The 22,477-nt window shown below is 45.6% G+C and overlaps 1 protein-coding gene and 1 long non-coding RNA gene across 2 annotated transcripts in view; one reads left to right on the forward strand and one right to left on the reverse strand.

Annotated features, from left to right (window-relative positions):
* The window catches only part of LOC108303313, a 13,837-nt gene extending 2,668 nt beyond the window's left edge, over positions 1-11,169 (reverse strand). The window contains exons 1-2 of the long non-coding RNA XR_001824780.2: positions 10,917-11,169; positions 8,638-9,296 (exon numbers count right to left, since the gene is read on the reverse strand). This is a non-coding gene — a long non-coding RNA (uncharacterized LOC108303313). The remainder of the gene's footprint in view (positions 1-8,637; positions 9,297-10,916) is intronic.
* A 9,410-nt stretch (positions 11,170-20,579) lies between these two features.
* GARS1 (glycyl-tRNA synthetase 1) overlaps positions 20,580-22,477 on the forward strand; it is a 39,000-nt gene continuing 37,102 nt past the window's right edge. The window contains exon 1 of the mRNA XM_017527101.2: positions 20,580-21,032. Coding sequence (XP_017382590.1) covers positions 20,811-21,032 — 222 coding nt within the window. The 5' untranslated portion in view covers positions 20,580-20,810. The remainder of the gene's footprint in view (positions 21,033-22,477) is intronic.

Here is a 22,477-nt window from a genome sequence, read left to right on the forward strand (position 1 = left end):
AAAAAAAAAAAAACAGCAAATCTCAAACTAGAGCAACTTGCTCCCCTTTGAATCATTTCTTTGTCTGTAAGGTAGAATGGGCCATGGATGTCCTTCTATCAGGGATGAGGGTCTTTGCTCCCTGCATTGCCTCCTGTAGTCACTGGCAATGATATCAGTGAATCTAAACTCACATGAGTGGGTCATAATGAATACTAGACTGACATTAGATTTTATCCTAGCTATCTGAAATAAGAATGACTGGTCTCCTTTGCCCCCAGAATTTATAGACAGTTGGCTGAGCCCGGGACCCTGGGGACATGGGTGAAATCAATATGGCAGACTGGACTCACTGTGCTTCTTGAAATCCTGTGTGTGTGATAGCAGTCTTAATTTTAGATGTGATAGAAATCACATTGAATGGATTTAGTCCCTCTGTTGGTCAGACTAATCAGAGCAGCTGATGAGGTAGCATACTCATGGGAAAATTTGAATTTGGCCAAGGATCTATCAGGCCTCATGGCGGATTTTTGTGACAGGCGATTTGCCACGGGCTTTGATTGTCGCTGCATGCTCTTGCTGGGGATGACAAGAATGCAAGGCCCTGACTGTTCCTTTCGTACGACATTTCTCAGGGTTGCGTTTGAAGTATGCAGCCTTGACAAAGCAGTATCCCCCGACCCAGACAAAGGGCAGGCTTGCTCACCACTTACTATTAAACTGTATATTCCCAAGCTCAGTGTTCCTTAGCTGCAGCACAAACACCCCGCATGTACAGTAACCACCTGAGCCCCTCCATATCACCCCTGTGGGACTTGGGGACATGGAGAACCAATGCTAACAAATACAAACTTCATGCAGCTTATTCTGCCATGAGTAGTGAAGGCCTTTGTCTCTGACACAGTCTCATGTTATCTGCCAGCATCCATGAAACCGTACAGGTTTATTAGCTTGGAAGATGGGCAAAATTCCAGACTTTCACAGATTCCAACACACATGACCCAAGTAGAGCCAATCAGGGATTCTCCCCAAAGGTATTTCCTCAGGAGCGCTTCCCCAGAGTTGTTTCCCATGGATAGATGGGTGATGGGAAAATGTGATCCAGTTCTCTCTCTCTCCTCCTTCCCTTTATTAATTTACATAAAAGTTGTTGGAGGTTAACTTTACAATTTGGTGTTTTGGTAACAGAATATTTAGTGGGTACTGTGATCAAATTTGAGTAATGAATATAGCCAGAGATGGATACAACTGTTGTTGGCACTCAGTATCTTCTCATTTTGGGGAAAGGGTAGGAATGTCTTCACTGGTAAGAAGGATAGCTGTATTTTGTTTGTTGTATAGAAGTTCAGATGTGTGTAGGAGGTGCATATGGAAACTGAGTAACCAAACGAGTGAGCTGTGACAGTTATCACTTTAGGGCCTCTGAATTCCAAATCCACTCTTCGTTACCCTCCTTTGTGATACCAGAGCTGAATCCTGTAAACATTTCTTTGCCAGCTAGCATGATACTTAGTGCTGTCAATGGAGGGCTCTGGAGGGACACAGCAGGAAGAAGAGCCTCCCCTTCCTCTCCTCTTGCCCTTGACTGGTGCATGGGGCACCCAGGGATGCTCAACCTTGGTGAGTTTCCAAAGGAGTTCTGCTTGCATCTCAGCCAGCTCCCAGCAAATTTAGCTGCAACCCCACAGGTAGGTTTTCACCAAACGCTGCTGAAGCCCCAGATGGTGGCACAGTGTGTCTCATAAACATTCCAGCAGTTGGCTTCCCTGAGAGTTTCAGTAACATACCATGGGTGAAGTCCTAGTAAGCGCCGGCTTCTCAGAGTGGCAGCTTCTCAGACAGTGTTGTCAGCCCCCACCCAGCCCCCACTGGTGCATGGGTTTCTTGCATGCCAGCCCAGCCTGCGGCACCACAACAAACTTCTCTGCCATCCTGCGGGCTATAGCCACATGATCTCCAATGACGTCTCAGTCTTATCCCTGGGGAGACCCTTTTCCAAGTTGGTTCCTTCCTTGGGTTCTCTGCTTCAGCCCTAGAGCTAGTGCCTGCCACCTATATCCACGATTCCTGTATTTTTTTTTCTTTTCTTTTTTGAGACAGAGTCTCACTCTATCTCCCAAGCTGGAGTGCAGTGGCATGATCTTGGCTTACTGCAACCTTCGCCTCCCGGGTTCAAGCAATTCTGTTGCCTCAGCCTCCTGAGTAGCTGGGATCACAGGTATGTGCCACCACACCTGGCTCATTTTTGTATTTTTAGTAGAGACAGGGTTTCACCATGTTAGCCAGGCTGGACTGTATTTTTTTTTATTGTGGTAAAACATACATAACATTTATCATCTTAACCATTTTTAAGTGTACAATTCACTGACATTAGATACATTCACAGTGTTTTGCAGCCATCACTATATATTTCCAAAACTTTTCTATCACCCCAAGGTGAAACTCTACACCTATTGTAATAGTCTGTTCTCATGCTGCTATAAAGATATTACCTGAGACTGGGTAATTTTTAAGAAAAGAGGTTTGATTGATTTACAGTTCTACGTGCCTGGGGAGGCCTCAGGAAACTTAGGCTCATGGTGGAAGGCAAAGGGGAAGCAAGGCATGTCTTCTCTTCACCAGGTGGCAGGAAAGACATAAAAAGAGAGAAAGAGAGGCCACACACTTTAAAACCATCAGATCTCATGAGAACTCACTCACTATCATGAGAATCACCTTCATGATCCAATCACCTACGCCCAGGTTCTTCCCTCCACATGGGATTACAATCTGAGACGAGATTCGGTTGGGGACCCAGAGCCAAACCCTATCACTCATTAAACAATAGCTTCCCATTCTCCCCTCCCTCTACCTCCTGGAAACCTCCATTCTCCTTTCTGTCTCTGAATCCACTATTCGAAGTGCAACGTATAAGTGGCGCCATATAATATTTGCCCTTTTGTGTCTGACTTATTTTGTTTTGCATAATGTCTTCAAGGTTTATCCATGTGGTAGCATGTATCAGAATTTAATTCCATTTTATGGCAGGATTACATTTCATTTTGTTTATCCATTCACCCATTTCTGTATCCTTTAGAATTCTCTTTATCACTTCATGGCTCATCCCTGTTATCAGTTCACGATTATGTATATTATACTTTCCCTGTTGATATTGTACAGTTCCTGCTTCCTGGGTTATACATCCGTCTTAGGGAACTGCCTTTCCATCTCTGTGACTGATGGGGCCAATCATGGAGCCTCATTTCCCTCACCATAAATTGTATTGGCTAATCACTCTGATAATAGTGATGGGTTCAAGAGTAGGTACACAACCAACCAACGACAATCCTGCTCCTTCCCCAGGACAAAAAGATGAGTACTGGGAAAAAGCTTTCCACTGGGATTGCCACACTGGGATTCTTGAGGCCACATTCCCAGACATGTACAGAGGCTCATCTTGTGGTAGGAGAAATTGAGGCCAACAGGCAAAGAGCAATAGAGACGGAAGTGAAATATAGAGAGGTATCTCATATACCTGGAGAAAGCGCAGCATGAGAAGAAGTTTAGAATTTAAGGAAGTCAGGGCACAAATAAGAGAGTGAGAAAGAGCAGCTAGACATGCAGAGGACACATCAGGAGATGGCGAATCATGATACCATGAAAATTAGGCCAGGCGTGGTGGCTTATGCCTGTAATCCCAACACTTTGGGAGGCCGAGGCGGGCGAATCACTAGGTCAAGAGATCGAGACCATCCTGGCCAACATGGTGAAACCCTGTCTCTACTAAAAATACAAAAATTAGCTGGGCATGGTGACAGGCTCCTATAATTCCAGCAATCCAGGAGGCTGAGGCAAGAGAATCGCTTGAACATGGGAGGCAGAGGTTGCAGTGAGCTGAGACCGTGCCACTGCACTCCAGCCTGGCAACAGAGTGAGACTCTGTCTCAAAAAAAAAAAAAAAAAAAAAAAAAAAAAAAAAAAAAAAAAAAATCAGGCTTTCAAGGGAGGATTTTTTAAAAGAAGGGATGAGTAAAAGTAGGCTGGAAAATGCCACTGGCTTGGACACCAGGTTGTGGTTGACCTCGGTGAGAGCAGAGGCAACAGAGGCCTGACAATTATGTGGCCTGACAATTATCGGTGCCTCTCCACAGCTGTCCCCGGCACCCTGGAGAAGCCATCCTCTGGCTATTCTTGCCATTCCACGGAGCTGCCACAGCTCTCAAGCTTCTCCATTTTCCCTGACCCATCCCAGTTTGTCCTCTTAACCAACTCTGACTGATGCTCCAAAATTCAGCTCAACCTCACCTCTCCAGGTCAGTTTCTCACTCCCAAAGAGGAACAGATGCTCCCCAGCCCTTTGTGTCCCTTCCTTTGCTCACGTGTGATTACACTGTTTACTGTGGATGTCTGCCTCCTCCTCCAGTCTGTGAGCTCCTTAATAACAAGGACTGGGCCTTATGCATCTTTATATTCCAAGCCCAGGGCCTGGCTCTGAAATAAGCTCAGTGCACACTAATGGATCAATGCCTGGAGGGACACACTCGCCGATCTGATCCTTTTTTAGAAAAACAGGATCTGGTTGCCATGGCGCTGAAAGAGCGCTTTCTCTACCTGCTGTTTTCAGAATGAGCAAATCACTTTCAGCTGACCACACTGTGGCATCTGGCCAGCAGGATCCGCACAATCCAGCAGGATGGATGCCAAGCCAACCCTGAAATGGAAGAGACATCCTTCCCCCTCCCGAGCAGGTAAATTATTGAGTAACAGTAAATAATTTCCTTTTTTCTTTAAATCCCTGGAATATTTAAAGGGCTCCTCTCTTGTCAATATTCCCCTAGCTCTCCTGCCAGTTTTCTCTCACTCCCTGCACGATTTTCTTCAGCCTCCTTATCTGCTGCTACTCTAAGATAGGGCTTTAGCCTAGAGGCCAAATCTAGCCCACCACCTGTTTTTGCAAATAAAGCTTCATTGGAAGACAGCCATACCCATTTGTTTACATATTGTCTATGGCTGCTTGTACTCTACCATGATAGAGCTGTGGCAGACATTGCCTGCCTGCAGAACTGAACGTATTTACTATCTGGCCCCTTGCAAAAAATAAAATGTTTTCTCATCACTGTACTAGAGAATGAGCTTTAGCTGATAAGAGATGATAAGGAAATAGTGCAACTCCAAATGGGACAAGGGAAAGAGAAGGAGAAGAACAGAATATGCTCCTAGATTGCTGTATGGGCAATGGGTGGGAGATGAAGGATACTACAGTATTTACAAACCAGATAGCAAGGCCTCGAACAAGAAAATAGGGCAAGAGCCTAGGAGGGTGAGGTGAGAGGATCACTTGTGCCCTAGATCGTCTGAATGAGACCAGCTTGAACAACACAGGGAGACCCTGTTTCTATAAAAAATACAAAAAATTAGCTGGGTGTGGTGATGCATGCCTATAGTCCCAGCTACTTTAGAGTCTGAGGTGGGAGGATTTCTTGAGCCCAGGAATCCAAGGCTTTGGTAACGCGATGCTTCAGCCTGGACAAATAGCAAGACCCTGTCTAAAAAATAAAAATAAATAAAAATAAGAGGAAGTATACATATAAAATAACCACTGGAATAAAATTATAAACCTTTATAAATACAGTTTTTAAAGTAAAAAAATACATTGCATGGAGAAAGGAACACAGAAGATATAATACACATTAATGTAAAGTAATGTGGCAGAATGGAGATCCAATATATCAGTTTTATCAGTAAATATGAGAGGGTTCATAAAAAGAAAACACTTCTAATTTGACTCATCCTAATCAGCCTTCTTGACTAGAGCTCCCCATTCTCTCTTGAACCCATCCAATCACGCTCCAGTTCTCACCACCCCCACAGAAACTACTCTTGTCAAGACAATCAATGGCTTTCCAAGTTTCTATTGCTTTCTTCCCAGTCCTTATTTTTCCAAGTCTCACAGCAGTTGACAAAGGTGATCCCTCTCTCCCTCTCAAATGCTTTACTGATTTCTGGAATAGCACCTCTCCTGGTGCAGGGGAAGGAGGGAAGACTTCCTTCCCAGAGATCAGCATTTTCTGTTGGATTCTTCTCTTCTTCCTGATCTAATCGAAGCTTAGGTAGTCCCAGGTCTCCTTCCTTGGACCTCTTCTCTTTCCTGTCTTCACTTTTTCTCATAGTATTTTCCATCATTCCCCTGGCTTTCATGGACAGGCTTATGCTTTCCAGATTTGTATCACAGACCCTGAGGTCTTCCCTGAGCTTTAGACTCGCAGACCCAACTGTCTACTCAGCTTGGCGTTGGCATCCATCCTTTTGGATTCTGCAGATCCTGTGGTCCAGATGCCATAGTGTGGTCAGTTTGGGTACAGACTAGACATCTCAAACCAAATGTGTTCAAAGTGAAATTACTGGTTTGTCATTCCCTGTTTCCTCTACAGTCTTCCCCATCTCAGGAAGCAGCAGCACCATTCACCTCATTGGCTGGTTGAACAGGGGAGTCATCCTTGACTCCTCTCTCTCACATAGTTTCTCAGTAAGTCCTATTGGCTCTGGCTTGGCACAGAGGCTCATGCCTGTAATCCCAACACTTTGGGAGGCCAGGATGGGCAGATTGCTTGAGCCCAGGAGTTCAAGAGCAGCCTGGGTAATGTGATGAGACCCACACCTCTATAAATACAAAAATTAGCAGGGTGTGGTGGGGCACACCTGTAGTCCCAGCTGCTTTGGAGGCTGAGAGGTAGGAGGATCCCTTGATCATGGCGGCAGTGAACCATGATCACACCACTGCACTCCAGCCTGGGCAACAAGGGAGTCCCTATCAAAAAAAAAAAAAAAAAAAAGAAAATCCTGTTAGCTCTAACTTGATCACTCTTTAATCTGCCCCACCAAGATCTCCGAGGATCTCCAAGGGCCGAGCCACCCACCTGTCTGGTCTGGGCTACTACTATAGCCTCCTAACTGCCACTCCCCACCCCACCCCCACCTCTACTTCTGCCCCCTGCTTTTGTCCTCCACACCTCAGCCAGGGGGATGATTCTAAAATATAGATCAGATCACACCACCACTGCTCAAAACCTTCCAACTGCTTCCCATCCACATTTACAGGAAAATCCAAAGAACTCAACGTGACTTACGCAGCCCTACATGTTCTGGCCCCTGCCTCTCTCTCCAGCCTCCTTTCCTACAACTTTCCCTCTCCTTCACCACATTCCAGAGGCACTGGCTCCTCTCCCATTTCCAGGACACACCACGCACAGTCCTGCCTCAGGGTACTTCGCTGTCTGGACGAGCCTTGCCCGGCCTCAGTGAGGTTCTGTGCTCACTGCATTCAGCTCTCTGCTCTTCTGAAGGGCCCTCATGATAATCATGTACAAAACAGCACCACTTCACTCATTCTACTCAAACATTGCTTACATTGCTTCATGTTTCCATAGGGCTCATCACCACTTGACAGTACATTGTATTAAACAGTTTTTTTTTTTTTTTCCTTTTTTGAGATGGGGTCTCACTCTGTCACTCAGCTTGAAGCCCAGTGGCACAACCTCGGCTCACTGCAACTTCTGCCTCCCAGGCTCCAGAGATCCTTCCATCTCAGCCTCCCAAGTAGCTAAGACCACAAGTGCGTGCCACCACGCCTAGCAAATTTTTTATATTTTTGGTAGAGATGGAGTTTCATCATGTTGCCCAGCCTGGTCTTGAACTCCTGGGCTCAGGTGATCCACCTGCCTTGACCTTCTAAAGTGATGGGATTATAGGTGTGAGCCACCACACCCAGCCTAAACACTTTTATTTGTCTCTCTCCTCTAAAATATAAACTCCTTAAAGGTGATGACATTGTCTTATTCACTACTCTATTCTCAAAATGTGGTACAGTGTCTGAAAAATAACAGGTACTAAATAAATAATTGTTGAGTGAATGAATGAATGAAGTGAGACATGGTCCTATTTTGGCCTCTGATTCAGTGTTTTCAAATCCCTGAAAGATTTTAATCTTTGGGAATTAGGAATGATAACTCAAAATGTATAGGTGGTCAGGGGAATTTCTAAAATCCTAAATTAGGTACAGGTTGCCTCATATATGTTCATTTCTTTAAAAAAATGAAATTCTTTTGTCTGCTTTACAAAGAACTGTAGGCAGCTGGGCACGGCGGCTCATACCTGTTATCCCAGCACTTTGGGAGGCCGAGGCAGGCAGATCACCTGAGGTCAGGATTTCAAGACCAACCTGGCCAACATGATGAAACCATGTCTCTATCAAAAATACAAAAATTAGCCAGGCGTGGTAGCCCGTGCCTATAATCTCAACTTCTATGGAGGCTAAGGCAGGAGAATTACTTGAAGTCAGGAGGTGGAGATTGCAGTGAGCCAAGATTGCCACACTGCACTCCAACCTGGGCAGCAGAGAGAGACTCTGTCTCAAAAAAAAACAAACAACTGTAGGTTATAGTAAAGATGGCAACAGTGGAAAATGCCAGTGAACCTTTTCAGATTGCATTAGAATAACGTAACACTGGGATCTCCTAGCAAGATTAACTATTACATGGAATTATGTGTCAAAGTTGCCAATTTAAGGACTTACTGTGCCTTCAAAATGTGTTATTTCTGTAACATCATTCCTAGGATTTGTGTAAAGTAAAATGTGCATATAGACTTATTAACATTTATTTGATTTGCCAGAAAACTCACTGTTAAAAGCAGTCATGCCAGGAACACACTCATGATGTGCAGCAGCTACAGCCTAGACTGGCTGATGAGACGCTGAAAGCACTTCATCTGTGCCCTTCTGGGAGTGATTCCCAGAAACGTCGGCCTTGGCCTCTGACCCAGTGTCAGCATGCTATTCTCTGGCTCCCTGATATCAGTGGATTCCTTTCTACCAAAAATGTCTTGATGTTTATTAAGCTTGAATTCCCACACAATTTTAGCACTTCCCCCATTTTCTTGACGTCTCAAATGATTTTTCTTGGGACTCAGAGTTCAGAAAAACATGCATTTCCAGAGAAAAGCTGGGAAGGGACTCTCACATGGAAACACTGTCTAAAAGCACTTCTGCCTTGGTTTCCAGCAAACAAGCATGTCGCAAGCTACAGTTTAGGACCTGATGTTGCTTTGAAGGTGTGTCAGCTGGACACAGAAAATGAGGTTATGGAAACAGTGGTTCCCAGCATGGCTCACTCTCTGCCACTCTGTGCCCTCTCTCCTTAGTCTTGTGGGCCTGGAGACACAGTGGCTTAGAAGTGGGGTGACCTGGTTGTGATCAAAAGGCTCCTCCCTCTGTTCACCATCCATGGAAAATGTGCCTCATCTTGCACCACACACCAGTGGAAAAGGGAGTGTTGGGAAAACTAGGACAAACAGAATTGAACAGTTAGAGCAGAACCTCTAGTATGGGAGGAACAGTCTTAAAAATTACAGAAATTGCAAAGTATAAAATAAATAGATCTCACCATGTGAAACGTAAAACTCTCATGCATCATTTTCTAAAGAACAATATCAAAAGGCAAACAATATTACTTCCTTGTTAGAAAACAATTTGGAAAAATGGGTCAAAAATTTTTTTGTATTTTTGATACAATTCGTTTCAATAATGCCACTGATTGGAATTTATCCTAAGGACGTGATTCTAAATGCACAAAAGGAGATTTATACATATGGATATTGATTCAGCTCTTCCCTCTCTCTACCCCAAGCAGCGAGACATGAGCTCATTCTCAAAGCTGGGCACAGGGGCCACTATTCCAGGATGCTGGGTACTTGGCTCTGTAAGGGATGAGGAAAGGAACAGCTCTTTACTGCAGAGACAGTGGGGCCTGATAAGTCTATTCTGGTCACTAGGTGGTGGTTGTGTTTATCAAAGACTACTGGATGCCTCTCAAATATCTGTGTTAGTCCATTTTCACACTGCTATAAAGAAATACCTGAGACTGGGTCATTTACACAGGAAAGGGTTTCATTGACTCACAGTTCTGCATGGCTGGGGAGGCCTCAGGAAACTTACAATCATAAGGTCCTGCTTTGGCAGAAGGTGAAGGAGAAGCAAGTACCTTCTTCACAAGGAAGCAGGAGAGAGAGAGCGCGCAAATTGGGAAGAGCCCCTTATAAAGTTATCAGATCTCGTGAGAACTCACTCTTTATTGTGAGAACTTACTCACTAACATGAGAAGAGCATGGGGCAAACTGCCAGGTACAATCACCCACCAGGTCCCTCCCTTGACACATGGGATTACAATTGAGATACTGAGTTTGGAACTTGGGAAGCAATGCTTCTGCCCTCTTGATTCTGGTTAGAATGTGCATGAAGTGAGTCCTGTTTAGTCCTGGTTCCTCAATCACAGAGGGAGCTGAACAGACTGGAGCTTATCCAGGCAACATGACCATCAGGAAGCTGCATCAGTGAGGAGCTTATGAGGGAGCTGGAACTAGACAGTTTAAAGAGGTAGGGTGACAAGCAAGTATGTCCTAGGAGCCAGTGGCTAAGGGGAGAGGGAGCAGAGGGGTTCCATGTGGCCCTGGAGTGCAGAGCGAGTTCTGGTAAACCAAAGTTACAGGAAGGCAGATGTTTGTCTAAGACAAAGAATCTTCTCTGGGTCAGAGCTGTCCGTGTAGACAGGAAGCCTGGGGAGGGAGTGAACAGTGCATCCTGAGAGGAGTCTGAGAGGAGGCTGAGGAGTTCCTCTGCTCTCCCAGGGAAGTGTGGACTAGGAACGACATCTCAGATGCCCGTAGGAGCCAGGTGAGTCATTGGGAGGAGTGGTCCAGCTACTGGCACAAACATTAGAAATTAAAACCAGCAGCAGCATCAATAAACACTGTGCAGTCCAAGCAAAACCTGCTGAGGAGGTTCGATTCAGTGATGCCCAACTTCTGCCGTGGAAGGTGGAGTGGGGGAGAGTATTGGTTTCTTGGGGCTGCCATAAGAAAGAACCACAACTCGGGGGCCTAACCACAGAAACTCGCCGCCTCACAGTTCTGGAGTCTGGAGAGCCAAGATCAAAGTGTTAGCTGAGCCATGCTCCTGCTGAAGCCGCTGGGGGAGGCCCCGTCTAGTTTCCGGGAGCCCCAGGCATTTGTGGCATGTGGCAGCATATCTCCAGTATCTGCCTCCATCTCTGCTCTGCCTGTGTCCAGATTTCCCTCTTCTTACAAGGACGTATGTCCTACTGGGTGCAGGGTCCACCCTACTCCAGCATGAGCTCATCTTCATTTAATTAATTACATCTGCAATGACCTTTCCTGAATTAGGTTATACTCTGGGGTGACTTTCCCTTTTTGGGGGACACAATTCAGTTCCTAACAGGAAGTCTGAGGTCCACCCTGCTGGAGACTTGTCGGCGTGGAGTAACACCTCACTTTGGAGGGGATTTTGGCTTATGCATTGGTTTTTGCCTGTCTGATCTTCCTTGCTTGAATAAGCTACCTCCTTCTCATCAAGCTGGCAAGGTCTGAGCACCACTCAGTGGCTGATCTACCTTCTCTCTGCAGAAGAGGAATAGAGCATCTGGATGCCATAAGTAAGAGCTGAGAGGGGCTTGGAGGATCTCTCTGAGGTCCTTTTCAGGGGCAGGACCTCTTCTGCTTGGAACCCTCTGGCTCAGAAGCTGGCACCGAAGGCCTCTGGAGGCAGAGCCTGTGCACAGCTCCTGCACAGCGCTGGCTTTGCCCAGCTTTGATTTGTGGGTAGCTTCTGCCCTCTGCTGGACAGAGTTAAATGTGCACTCCTTCCATTTCCTAGGACTCTTCTCTCCCTAAGTCACAAGTTCACAAACTCACGGAACAGAGAAGGGCCAGAAGGTCAGCAAGCCCAGCTCCATTGTTCAGAGGGGGATACTGAGGCCAGAAAGGAGGAAAGGCCTTGTTTAAGGTCACACAGAGAGGTAGAGGGTCTGGAGGCGTGAGGTCCTGGAGGAGAAAGAGAAGGCACAGGACGAGGGCTGTGTACCTTACTCCTAGTACAGACACCAGAAAGCTGGTGGGACATGTAACCAGGACGACCAGCTGAGCCCACTCATGTAGGAAAATCCCCTGTCAGGCTGTGTGAGTGATCCCAGCTTTGCCTAACTCCACACTCCTAAAAAGTTACCTGTAAACAGAAGCTTTGTCAATCAGATTATGTTTTCCCCTCTCCCGCCTTCTCCTGTGTCCCAGATGCAGTTTTTGTGGCTCTTACCAATTTCATCATACAAGGCCCAGGGATAATATAGTAGTTAGGGTAAACGCATTGCTCTAACAAATAGACCCAAAATGTATAATAGCTCAAACACAAGGGAAGCTTACTTTTTGCTCATCAGTAGTTCAGAGAGCCTATCAGAAAAGGGAGGGGCAATGAGCTCCATTCCACATCATGATTTAGGGACCCAGCCTCTGCCACTTCTAACATACGGGATCCAAGGTGGCCTTAAGCACATACACAGCCAGCAGAAAAGGAAGCATGGGGATTGGGACATGGGTTCTTCTAGGCCAGGAGGGGAAGTGGGCAACATCAAATACAATCACGTTCCATTGGCTAAAACTTAAAGGATAGAGAAAGGACAAGGAAAAACAAAGTCTACACCTGACTTAGATGCTGGTCTAATGGCAGACATGGCACCACCTCCCAGACCTCCTGCCTAGAGGGAGCTTCATGGACTGAAGTTCCCTTTCTGCAAATTCTGTGCAATTGAAGACTGAGCTTTTCCTGAATTGTGCCTCCCACACACTGCTCCCTCCCAGTGGCTGAGTGCACCATTGTCTCTGGGAGTACAGGGGACTCTTGTGTTGCTAAGTTTCTCTCAAGAACTCCCCGGTGGCTTTGCTGAGCCTTCCTTAGACTATGCGATAGGCTAGTGAGCTTCCAACCCACTGCTTTCCCCTCTTTCACTCAGGGTCAGACTTACCTCGCGGTCTGGTGGTCTCCCTGCCTTCTCTGGCTTCCTCCCCATTTCCCTTCACATAGGCATTTTCCATCGTAAAATCCTTGCCTCTTCATTTATCCGGGCATCTGCATCTTACAGGACCCCATCAACACAGGAGACTACTTCCTGGCATTCTGACGACCCTCCACTCTGGTTAGGGCCATCAAGTGCAGCTGGCAAAAGCGGATGAGACCTGTTTGGACAACAGATGCTCTGGGCAGACCCAGAACTCCCTACTCTCATCTCTCTTACTATAGAAGACCCCATAGAATAAAATCTACAGGAAGGTGTAAGAAAAATTAATGTATGGACCAAAAGGCAAAGGGAGAAATAAAAGGAAAGGTGCCACTAAGAGCCAGCAGATATGTTAAAGGCAGAAAGTGACCAAATTAAGGAGTGGGTTCAACTGTTAGAAACTTCTGGAAAGGAGAAAGAGAACAGCAGAGGGAAGTAGAGCTTTGGAGGTCCAGTCTCACCTTTCCCCTCCCCTGCAGAAAGAGCGTATGAGAGGGGAATGCCTCCTAAGGCCTCTAACAACCCAGAACCGAGAAAAGACTGCCTTGAGGAGCAAGTGGGAGAGGTAGATGACCTCCTTAGACCCCAGCAGCACATGCTTCCCCAGTGAAAGAGCAGTGCTGTTCCAGGATCCGCCCAGGGCACTTTCTGAGTGGCAGCAAATGAGTCTGAAGAAGAAATCCTCTCTGAATGCAGGTTTTACAGAACCTGCCCAAGCAATTCTAAGCCAGAGCACTTGGGGTAGGAATTGTGGTAAGGTGTGGAAAGGTCATGTCACTAGGCTGAGCCCACCCCTAAGGAAGTAAGGAGGTTCTAGAAGCCTGGGGCTCAAAGAAGAAATGGGGAATTAAGAGATTTTGGAATATGCTAGAAGGGAAAGACAGATACCTCCAATGATACTGACTCTGGGACTGCTACCATTGCAATGCTTCACGGTAAAAGAACACGGGACAGTCTCAGAGGCAGCTGTGGGGAACAGAGACAGCGTGCAGGGCATATCATCCTGTTGCAGAAGGGCAACACCAAAGTTAGCTCTTGATGGAAGATTCCAGCCAGTAGAGTTGACTATCACAAGCCTGGCCTGACAGGTGTCTGGGAAAGCCAAAACCAAGATCATTTCCAGTGGCCCTTCCTTATTTGGGTACCACTAACTCTCTAATAAATGACTTGGTTATCAGATTTGGTTTCTAAATTTGGTGGACGTGGAGACAGAATTGTGATAATCTTTGATGCCTTATCAATTCTGGACTCTTTAAATAGATGGCATATGAGAGCTGAGCTCACCTTTTCCACCCTGAGAACGTTACACCTCTCCAGCATGATGCCGAAGGAACCCCTACTGTGTCTAAATACTGAGACATCTTCTGGCTGAGCCTGAGCAGAATATGAAATTGAGGCAGGAAAAACGTTTGGACTTGAAATTTTCTTTTTATCTTGAAATGGCAAGTGAATTTAGTCTTTGAACTTTCATTTCCTACTGGGAATTTCATAATAAAACATTGTTTCTATTACACTGTAGGGCATCTTATGGCTGGCATTTTCTTACTGGGGTATCTGAATTTGTCACTTAATCTGCGGAATACGTGATGAACTCTATCAGACCATGTTGTTCCTGGACCAAACCGAGGGTCAGCTGCTTATTCTCATGGCCCAATAACAAGATGCAGATGAACTGGGAAGAAGGAAGTTTGTTTTTGTAATCGGGCACAGGAAGAAGACCTGGCAAATATCACCAGACCAACTCAAAATTACAAAGTTTTCCAGAGCTTATATACCTTCTAAGCTACATGTCTACATGGAAGTGTGCACTCATCCAAAGATATATATGATTAACTTATTCTAATCTATAACTAAGGTCTGAGTCCTGAAGACCTTCTTCTGGAGCCTCAGTAAATTTATTGAATCTAGATGGCTCCAGGTCCTGGGGTGATTACCCTTGTCTTGTCTCCTGCTAAATCACAAGGGTTAGACTTCTAATAAAACTTGTTTGTGGAGGACTGGGGAGTTTCTTCAGACCCCCAATAAAAACTTTATTTTTATTTTTATTTTTATTTTTTGAGATGGAGTCTCGCTCTGTCACCCAGGCTGGAGTGCAGTGGCTCAATCCCAGCTCACTGCAACCTCCGCCTCCTGGGTTCAAGTGATTCTCCAGCTGCAGCCTCCTGAATAGCTGGGACTACAGGCACCCACCACCACACTTGGCTCATTTTTGTATTTTAGTAGAGGCGGGCTTTCGCCATGTTGGCCAGGCTGGTCTTGAACTCCTGAACTCAAGTGATCTGCCTGCCTCAGCCTCCCAAAGTGCCCAGCCAATAAAAACTTATTTAATCCTAAATTAAGAATTCCTTCCCCATCTTGTCATGGTTCAAGCACAGGAGGGGCTTAGGCAAAACTTGTGGTGGGCTTTTGTTCTATTCCAGCCTTTGTATGAGGGCACTGGCTCCTTCAGCTTTTAATATTTAACTTAACCACTCAGTCAGTGCCAAAACAGTTGTTATGGAGGCCTGCCTGTTCAGCTGCTAGAGAGACCTGGCCTAAGACAACGTGGATGGGTAGAATTTGGGATGGGAAATAGACTAAGCAGGGAATTCTCGGCCAAGGGTACAGTGCGCTTGGAGAGGATTTGATGTATACATTTGAACTGTTATGGCCTCAACTGATGCTTGGCTCTTCTCCCAGGACTCTGTTTTCCCCACAGTCCTCTCCAATGAGTGCTCCTTCAACCCTGGGTGGCTCTAGACCACAACTTCTCTGTCTTGGGTAAAACCCTGCTCCACTGAAGTTCTTGGCTCTTCCAGTCTAGTCAGTGCCCACCATCTGCCAACCTCCTGCTCTCTCCCTTCATCAGTGAAGACTGTGACCATGGGGTCTCAGCTTCCTCCCCACTCGGAAGCCTCCCATAACCCTGGATGACATCAACACATTCCCACGAAGGACCCTAGTAACACCGAAGCCTGTCCTATTGCTTTAATCTTTTGACCTACAGTCATCCCCATCTCTACCCACATTAATGGCAATTCTCATGGCTATATCTTGGGCTTTGACATTATTCAGAAATGTACCATTTCTGAGATATAGGCTTAGTATCCCTAATCTGAAAATCTGAAATTTGCATGCTCTAAACTCCAAAACCTTTTGAGCACCACACCAATGTGATACTCAAAGGAAATGAACATTGGGAGCATTTTGGATTTCAGGTTTTCAGATTAGGGATGCTGAATCTGTAAATGCGAATATTCCAAAATCTGAAAACATCTGAAATCTGAAACACTTCTGGTCCCAATAATTTCGGAGAAGGAATATGCAACCAGTCTTACCTTCAACATCCCACTCTCTCTAATCACAAACTCCCATCCTTCTAGCTTTCTCATTTACTTATTTCTTCCCTTCTCCTTGTAAATGCAAAAGGAAAATAAATCCTGGGACCCCCAAAGTCACTAAGCCAAAGGGAAAAGTCAAGTTGGGTACTGAAGGCAAAGCTGCCTCCTGTTCTATTCCTAAACAAGATAGTTACAGAGATTTTTTAAAAAGCTACATACCTCCCTTACAATTTGCCCACAAGAAAATTCCTTGTGGACCAGGAACAGACAGAAGTCAAAGTCATCCCTTTGCTCATGTGAGATAAATGCATATCTAATTGCTTCCTTTGCCCTATTGTTTCACTAAGCCAGACTAAGGCATAAAGGACTATTCCTGTAAATTATGTATTCAGTGAAAGGCTAATTGGAAACTCAAAAGAATGCAGCTGTACCTATGACCTGGAAGCCCCCTCCCTGCTTCAAGTTGTCCCACCTTTCTGGATGAAACTGATATACATCTTACATATATTGATTGATGTCTCATGTCTCCCTAAAATGTATAAAACCAAGCAGTGCCCAACCACTTTTGGACACATGTTGTCAAGACCTCCTGAAGCTGTCTTGGATGCATCCTTAACCTTAGCAAAATTAACTTTCTAAGTTGACTGAGAACTATCTTAGGTATTTGGGATCATATAAAGTTTCAGACATGGACTCACTTTAAAAGCTAGGCTTGTTGTTTCTAAGAACTACATTGCAGAGAAGAAAAGAGGGAAACTCTCACCTGCACATTCCTCTGCACATCAGCAGTGTTTCTTTATACATGAACACAGTCCATGCTCCTCCCTGAGAATTGCCTTGTAGTCAGCAGGAGATGAAGGGTGTTAGGACACTTAGAACTGAGAAGAGTCGGCCATTTTCCATAGGCCAGCTCCCAGCTGTTGAGCACTGCCAGGGAAAATCACAACAGATTAAAGACTGTGGCCACTGAAAAGTCGGGGTCTTTCCAGATTCATGTACTGATATAAAAGAATTATCACTTATACATGGCCTTGAGTTTGAAAAACAGCAAGATGCATTTCGATATGCTTAATACAATGATTTCTGTAGAAATGTAATATGTTACCTATATGAAATGGACTTAGATTTGCTTAGAAATAGAAGAAGCTGTGGACCCAGCTGACAATAGTGTTTATCTTTAGGTAATTAGATTTTGAAGGATTTTCATTTATCTCCCATTTAAATGCATTTTTAAATGTAGAGGTAATTCAGGTTGTAAAAAATGTAGACAACACAAATACATTCTAAATATTTAAAACCAGAGGCTGGGCACAGCGGCTCACACCTGTAATCCCAGCACTTTGGGAGGCCAATGCTAGGGGATCGCTGGAGGAAGGTGTTGGAGACCAACGTTGGCAACATAGCAAGACCTCTCTCTACAAAAAACAAAAAAAATTAGCCAGGAGTGGTGGTGCATGCCTTGAGACACTATGGCAGGAAGATGGCTTGATCCCATGAGTTCAAGGCTGCAGTGAGCCATGATGGCACTACTGCACTCCAGCCTGGGTGACAGAGGGAGAAACTAAAAAACATGTATGTATATTAAATATTAATATATATTAAATATATATAATTTGTCCCCTTCCCTCCTTATTCTTTCTCTTTCTGGCTTTCAATTTCCAAGCCATATGCTGCTATAATATTTGAATTTTCCAAAGAGCTTATATTATTTTTATAATTAGAAAGAATAAAGATGAAAAGGATGAAGAAAGAGCTGTGGTCTATGAAGTCTGAATCAGTTCCTCAGGCTGCCATAACAAAGTACCACAAGTTTGGTGGCTTAACACATCAGAAATGTATTATCCCCCAGTTCTAGAGGCTAGAAGTCTGAAATCAAGGCCTCAGCAGGACTATGCTTCCTTGAGTTCCGGGGTGGCATCCTCCCTTGCCTCGTCTCAGCTTCTGGTGGTGGCTGCCACCTGTGGTGTTCCTTGGCCTGTAACTGCATGGCTCCATCTTCACTTGGCGTTCTCCCTGTGTAAATCTGTCTGTGACCAAACTCTTATAAGGACTGCGTTTCTATTAAGGGCCCAATCTAATGGCTTCATCTTGTTTACATCCACAAAGACCTATTTCCAAATAAGTTTCTGTTCCCAGGTGCCAGGAGTTGGGATTTAAATAAACATTTTGAGGGGACACAATTCAATCCATAACTGTCTCCAAGCTCAGCTGGGCCTCCAGCACTGGTCTAAATTGTTTCCACATTTCCCCAACAGGGTTTACACTGGTGTTCTTTACAGGGGCTCTTGCAACCTCCTCCATTCTCCACAGCATTACAGCCCAGCAACCTTTCCCCTCACATTCAACAAGTGACTTTATCTTTTCCCTGTTGTCTTTAAAAGCTTCCCCTTGCCTCAGCCTCTTCCGATACGCCTATGGTCCTAAGAGCCCCATGTCCTGGATTTGCAAATCTCCTGCACATCTCAAATAAATTCAATATCTCTGGAGAATCTCCCTCTGTATATTATTTGGGTTGAAGTAATAGGGAAGATCTGAACAACACTACCAACCACCTTGATCTAATTGACATATATGTAACTTGTCCCCTTCCCTCCTTATTCTTTCTCTCTCTGGCTTTCAAAATTTATTTCCCTCAAAGAAATGAACTTTAATAAAGAAAGAAAAATATATGATCATACATACACAATACTAGGGCCTCTTGCAGGGCACTTATAGAGCCCAACCAAGAGAGGCGCTAAACTCACTTGAAGCCTCATTAGCTATATAGTAAATCTGCCTCTGCCCCCAGCTCACACTCTGGCCCAACATTCACTTAGTTGTGTGACTGTGGACAAGTTGTTTGAGATCTCAGTCCCTTGAATCCCACATCTGTAAATTGGGAATAATTATAGAACATTTCTCATTAAATTGGTGAATAAATTCTATGAGATAAATTAGAGCTAAGTGATACATAGTGAGTCCTCAGCAAACATAGACTATTATCATTATTTTGCAGAGAGTTTTCAAAGGAAAACTGGGAAATTCTGCTAAGGGCCATGAAGGGCCTATTAAAGTGTCCCGAGAAGAGAAAGGGCACGGTCAGATTTGCCTTTTAGAAATAATGACTGAAGCAGCAGGGGGGAGGTTGGATTGGTGGGGGAGGAGGGAAGAATGGATTTGGAGTCCTTTCAGGACTGTCCTAACATGAAAATGAATGAGATATTATTGATCTAAGGAATTTTTATAAATAAAATACTATTATATTCTAAGAATACAGAATTTCAACATTTTAGTAAAAATTTAAATAAAAAGTAAAACTTAAAATGATTTTTCACATTTAAAAATATTAAATTCAAAATTACCTAGTAAAATAAGTCAAATAAATCATAATTAATATCAAATCTTGAAATAAAAGTGTTTAAAAACATAATTGTACAATATTGTCGAATGTTCTTAAGTAACCCACCCTGCTTGTGTTGAATTGGAAGTACTTCTCCAGAACTGCACATTGGAACAAGAAGAGAAATAACGTAGACTTTCATACTGTTAGGAAAGGAGACTTCTTCACAGTGAGCCCGTCTACTCCTGTACACTCCTGGGGTGGAATTGTGGGTCACAGGGAGATGCAGTATGTGCTCCGCTTCAGCCGATACTGCCCAAGAGTTCCCGAGTGGCTGGCTGCACCAGTTGACACTCCCCTTAGCAGTATAGGGACTTCTCAGAGGGTCACGTGGCATTTTCCATCATTTTCATTTTAGCCATTTTTGCAGGTGTGCGCAATACTGTTTTTATAACCAGCACATTATTTTTCTCTTCCTTTTTAAATTCAGCTTTTCTAGGCCCTCCACCCTTTGGGAAGGAGGAATGGGGCAGGGGATGGGGGGAGCTATCATCTCTGGGTGGTTGGTCAGCTGGGGTCTAACCACAGAGGCAGATAGACTGAGGCTATGCCAGGCAGAAGGACTTATCAGACACTTCTTGCCCTTCCTCATCTCTGCTGGTTCAAATCCTGCTCGCCCCGCAAGGACAGATTAGAATTTAGCTTCTCCAGAAATCCTGGCTTGACCCTATCCCCTCACCCCTCCTCCTCCTCTGGCCAGCTTTTGTCCTGACATTGGCGGACCAACGATGTGTGACACTGGGCAAATCATTACCCTCTCTGGGCCTATTTCCTCATCTGGAGAACATCTGCGCTTGAGCAACATAAGTCTAAGGTCCCTATATGATTTGATGTTTTGCGACCCATTTAAGACGCAGGACGCGAAAGGACAAAGTGTGCGTTCAAGTCGGTCGGCCGGGGTGTCACTCGTGTAAAACCCTATGGTTTTAAGGTTCTCGTGCGTCTCGGCCTGCAGGTTTCGCTCGGAGCTGTGTCCTTGAACGTCCATCCTGCTGGGGTGGCTTGACGCACTTCTGTGCAAATGTGTTCGCCCGCAGCTCTACCTCTTGCCCATGGCGGAGAAAAACCTCAGCGGGGTCCTTCCGGGTTGTGTGTCGAATCTGCTGCGGCGAACCAGCGCCACATAGCGGCGTGGAGAATGTGCGGCTGCGCGCGCGCCGCGGCGTTTACGCGGCGATTTCATCATGCTACGGGCCGGGCCGCGAGCGCTGCTTCCGTCGCCACCCTCTCTGGACCTCCCAGGGCCGCCGGCTCATGCCCTCTCCGAGCTCAGCGCTGCTTAGAGCTGCCCACGCCAGTCTGCTGCTGCTGCTGCCGCCCCGGCTCTCGGCCCGACCCTCGCTCCCGCTCCGCCGGTCCTTCAGCGCGCCCTCTCGCGCCACAGTCTCCTTCCCCGCCGCCGCCTCCCAGAGCAGCATGGACGGCGCGGGGGCTGAGGAGGTGCTGGCACCTCTCAGGCTAGCCGTGCGCCAGCAGGTACCGGTGTTTTGCGCCCTCCGCTCAACCCCAGGCTTTCCTCCCAGGGCCCTCTCCTGGCCATCCTTCCCTTCTCCCCTGGGAACCGTCCTCCTCTTCGGTTACCCCTTTCTTTCCCTTCATCCTCTGGCGTCCTCTTCGCTTCCCCCACTTTGGTCCCAAGTCCCCCGCTCATCAAGTCCCAAGTCCTCCCGCGGACCCCCGTCCTCCCCTCTTTTTGGATGATTCCCTGTAACCCCTCTGACTTTCTGCGTCCGTTTCCTGATCTGTTCTCCCTTCCCCATTCTGTCACAGCCCGCGTCTCTTCTATTTCCAGTGGGGCTGGGATCTGTGACCCTTTGGTTCTCCTTGCCTCCTAACTGAATAACCTTAACTTCAGTTTTCCGGGCTCTGCTGTACTCTTTGTGCACCCTGGGTGGAAAGGTTCCTAATTCTTTCCGTGGTCAGTGATGAGCCGAAGCTGCCGGTTCTTTCGTCTTACAGCCAGGCCCTTTAATCTTCAGGATGCTTTGAATAGTGTTGCCTCCTTTACATCTTCCTTCATTCAGTGCTTAGTTTAGCTGAGGATTGGCTGAGAAAATAGAGTTGAAACGTAGATGTGGGGAGGTGTCGAACTTTTTTATTAATGTTGTGAACTCATCATCCTTTGCTCTTGTCATCGTTTCTGGCTTCTGAAAAGGCCATTTGGAACCAGTGAGCTCTCTGATCGTAAACCTGGGATACTAAATGTTGCGGAGTTACTCGGTGAAGTCAGCCATCCTTCGTATGGAATATTTTGAAATTTGATTTTCCTGAAGGGTAGGGAGGTTTCATGGGCTGGAGGACTTGGTGATTTAATAACCTCCTTTTCCTAGGGCACTGCATGGAGAATCGAATTTAGAGAGGGCAAGGAAAACATTATTTCAGATGATTCTCCTAGCCAATTAGGGAGAGCCCAGAAGCTTTCAGTAGGACCCTGGAGATCGATGACCTAGTAGTAAACACCAAACGAGTTTCTCCTGCATGGGCGCCTGATGCAATAATTTGCCTTAGCTACGGAGGGTGGAACCCTCTCTCGGAAGTAATTCATTGGGGCAAAGCTGCCTCAAATTCAGCAAATTCTGCCGCTTTTCCATCTGCCCTCTTCACTGGTTTGAGCCTGACCCATTTAATAAATAGCCTTTCATTTTGAAATATGAAAATTTCAAAATGAAATTTTAAAAAAAGTTAAACCACGGGCTTAACTTTTTTCTTCATTTTTGGTGTCAGAACATCGATTGCATATTCTGCCTCCCTCCACCCACCTTCCACTCCACAATTAAAATTAGGTGTGGTTCGTTTTTTCTGTAACTTGCCATTTTTTAAACTATCCTTCCCTTTAGAAGGGAGCATATATCTAATTTGGGGAAAAAAAGCACACACACACACAGACACACACACACCCCTCCCTCTGCCACACATACACA

This window comes from Cebus imitator, unplaced genomic scaffold (genome assembly GCF_001604975.1).
Source record: "Cebus imitator isolate Cc_AM_T3 unplaced genomic scaffold, Cebus_imitator-1.0 Scaffold45, whole genome shotgun sequence".
Lineage (NCBI taxonomy): Eukaryota > Metazoa > Chordata > Mammalia > Primates > Cebidae > Cebus > Cebus imitator.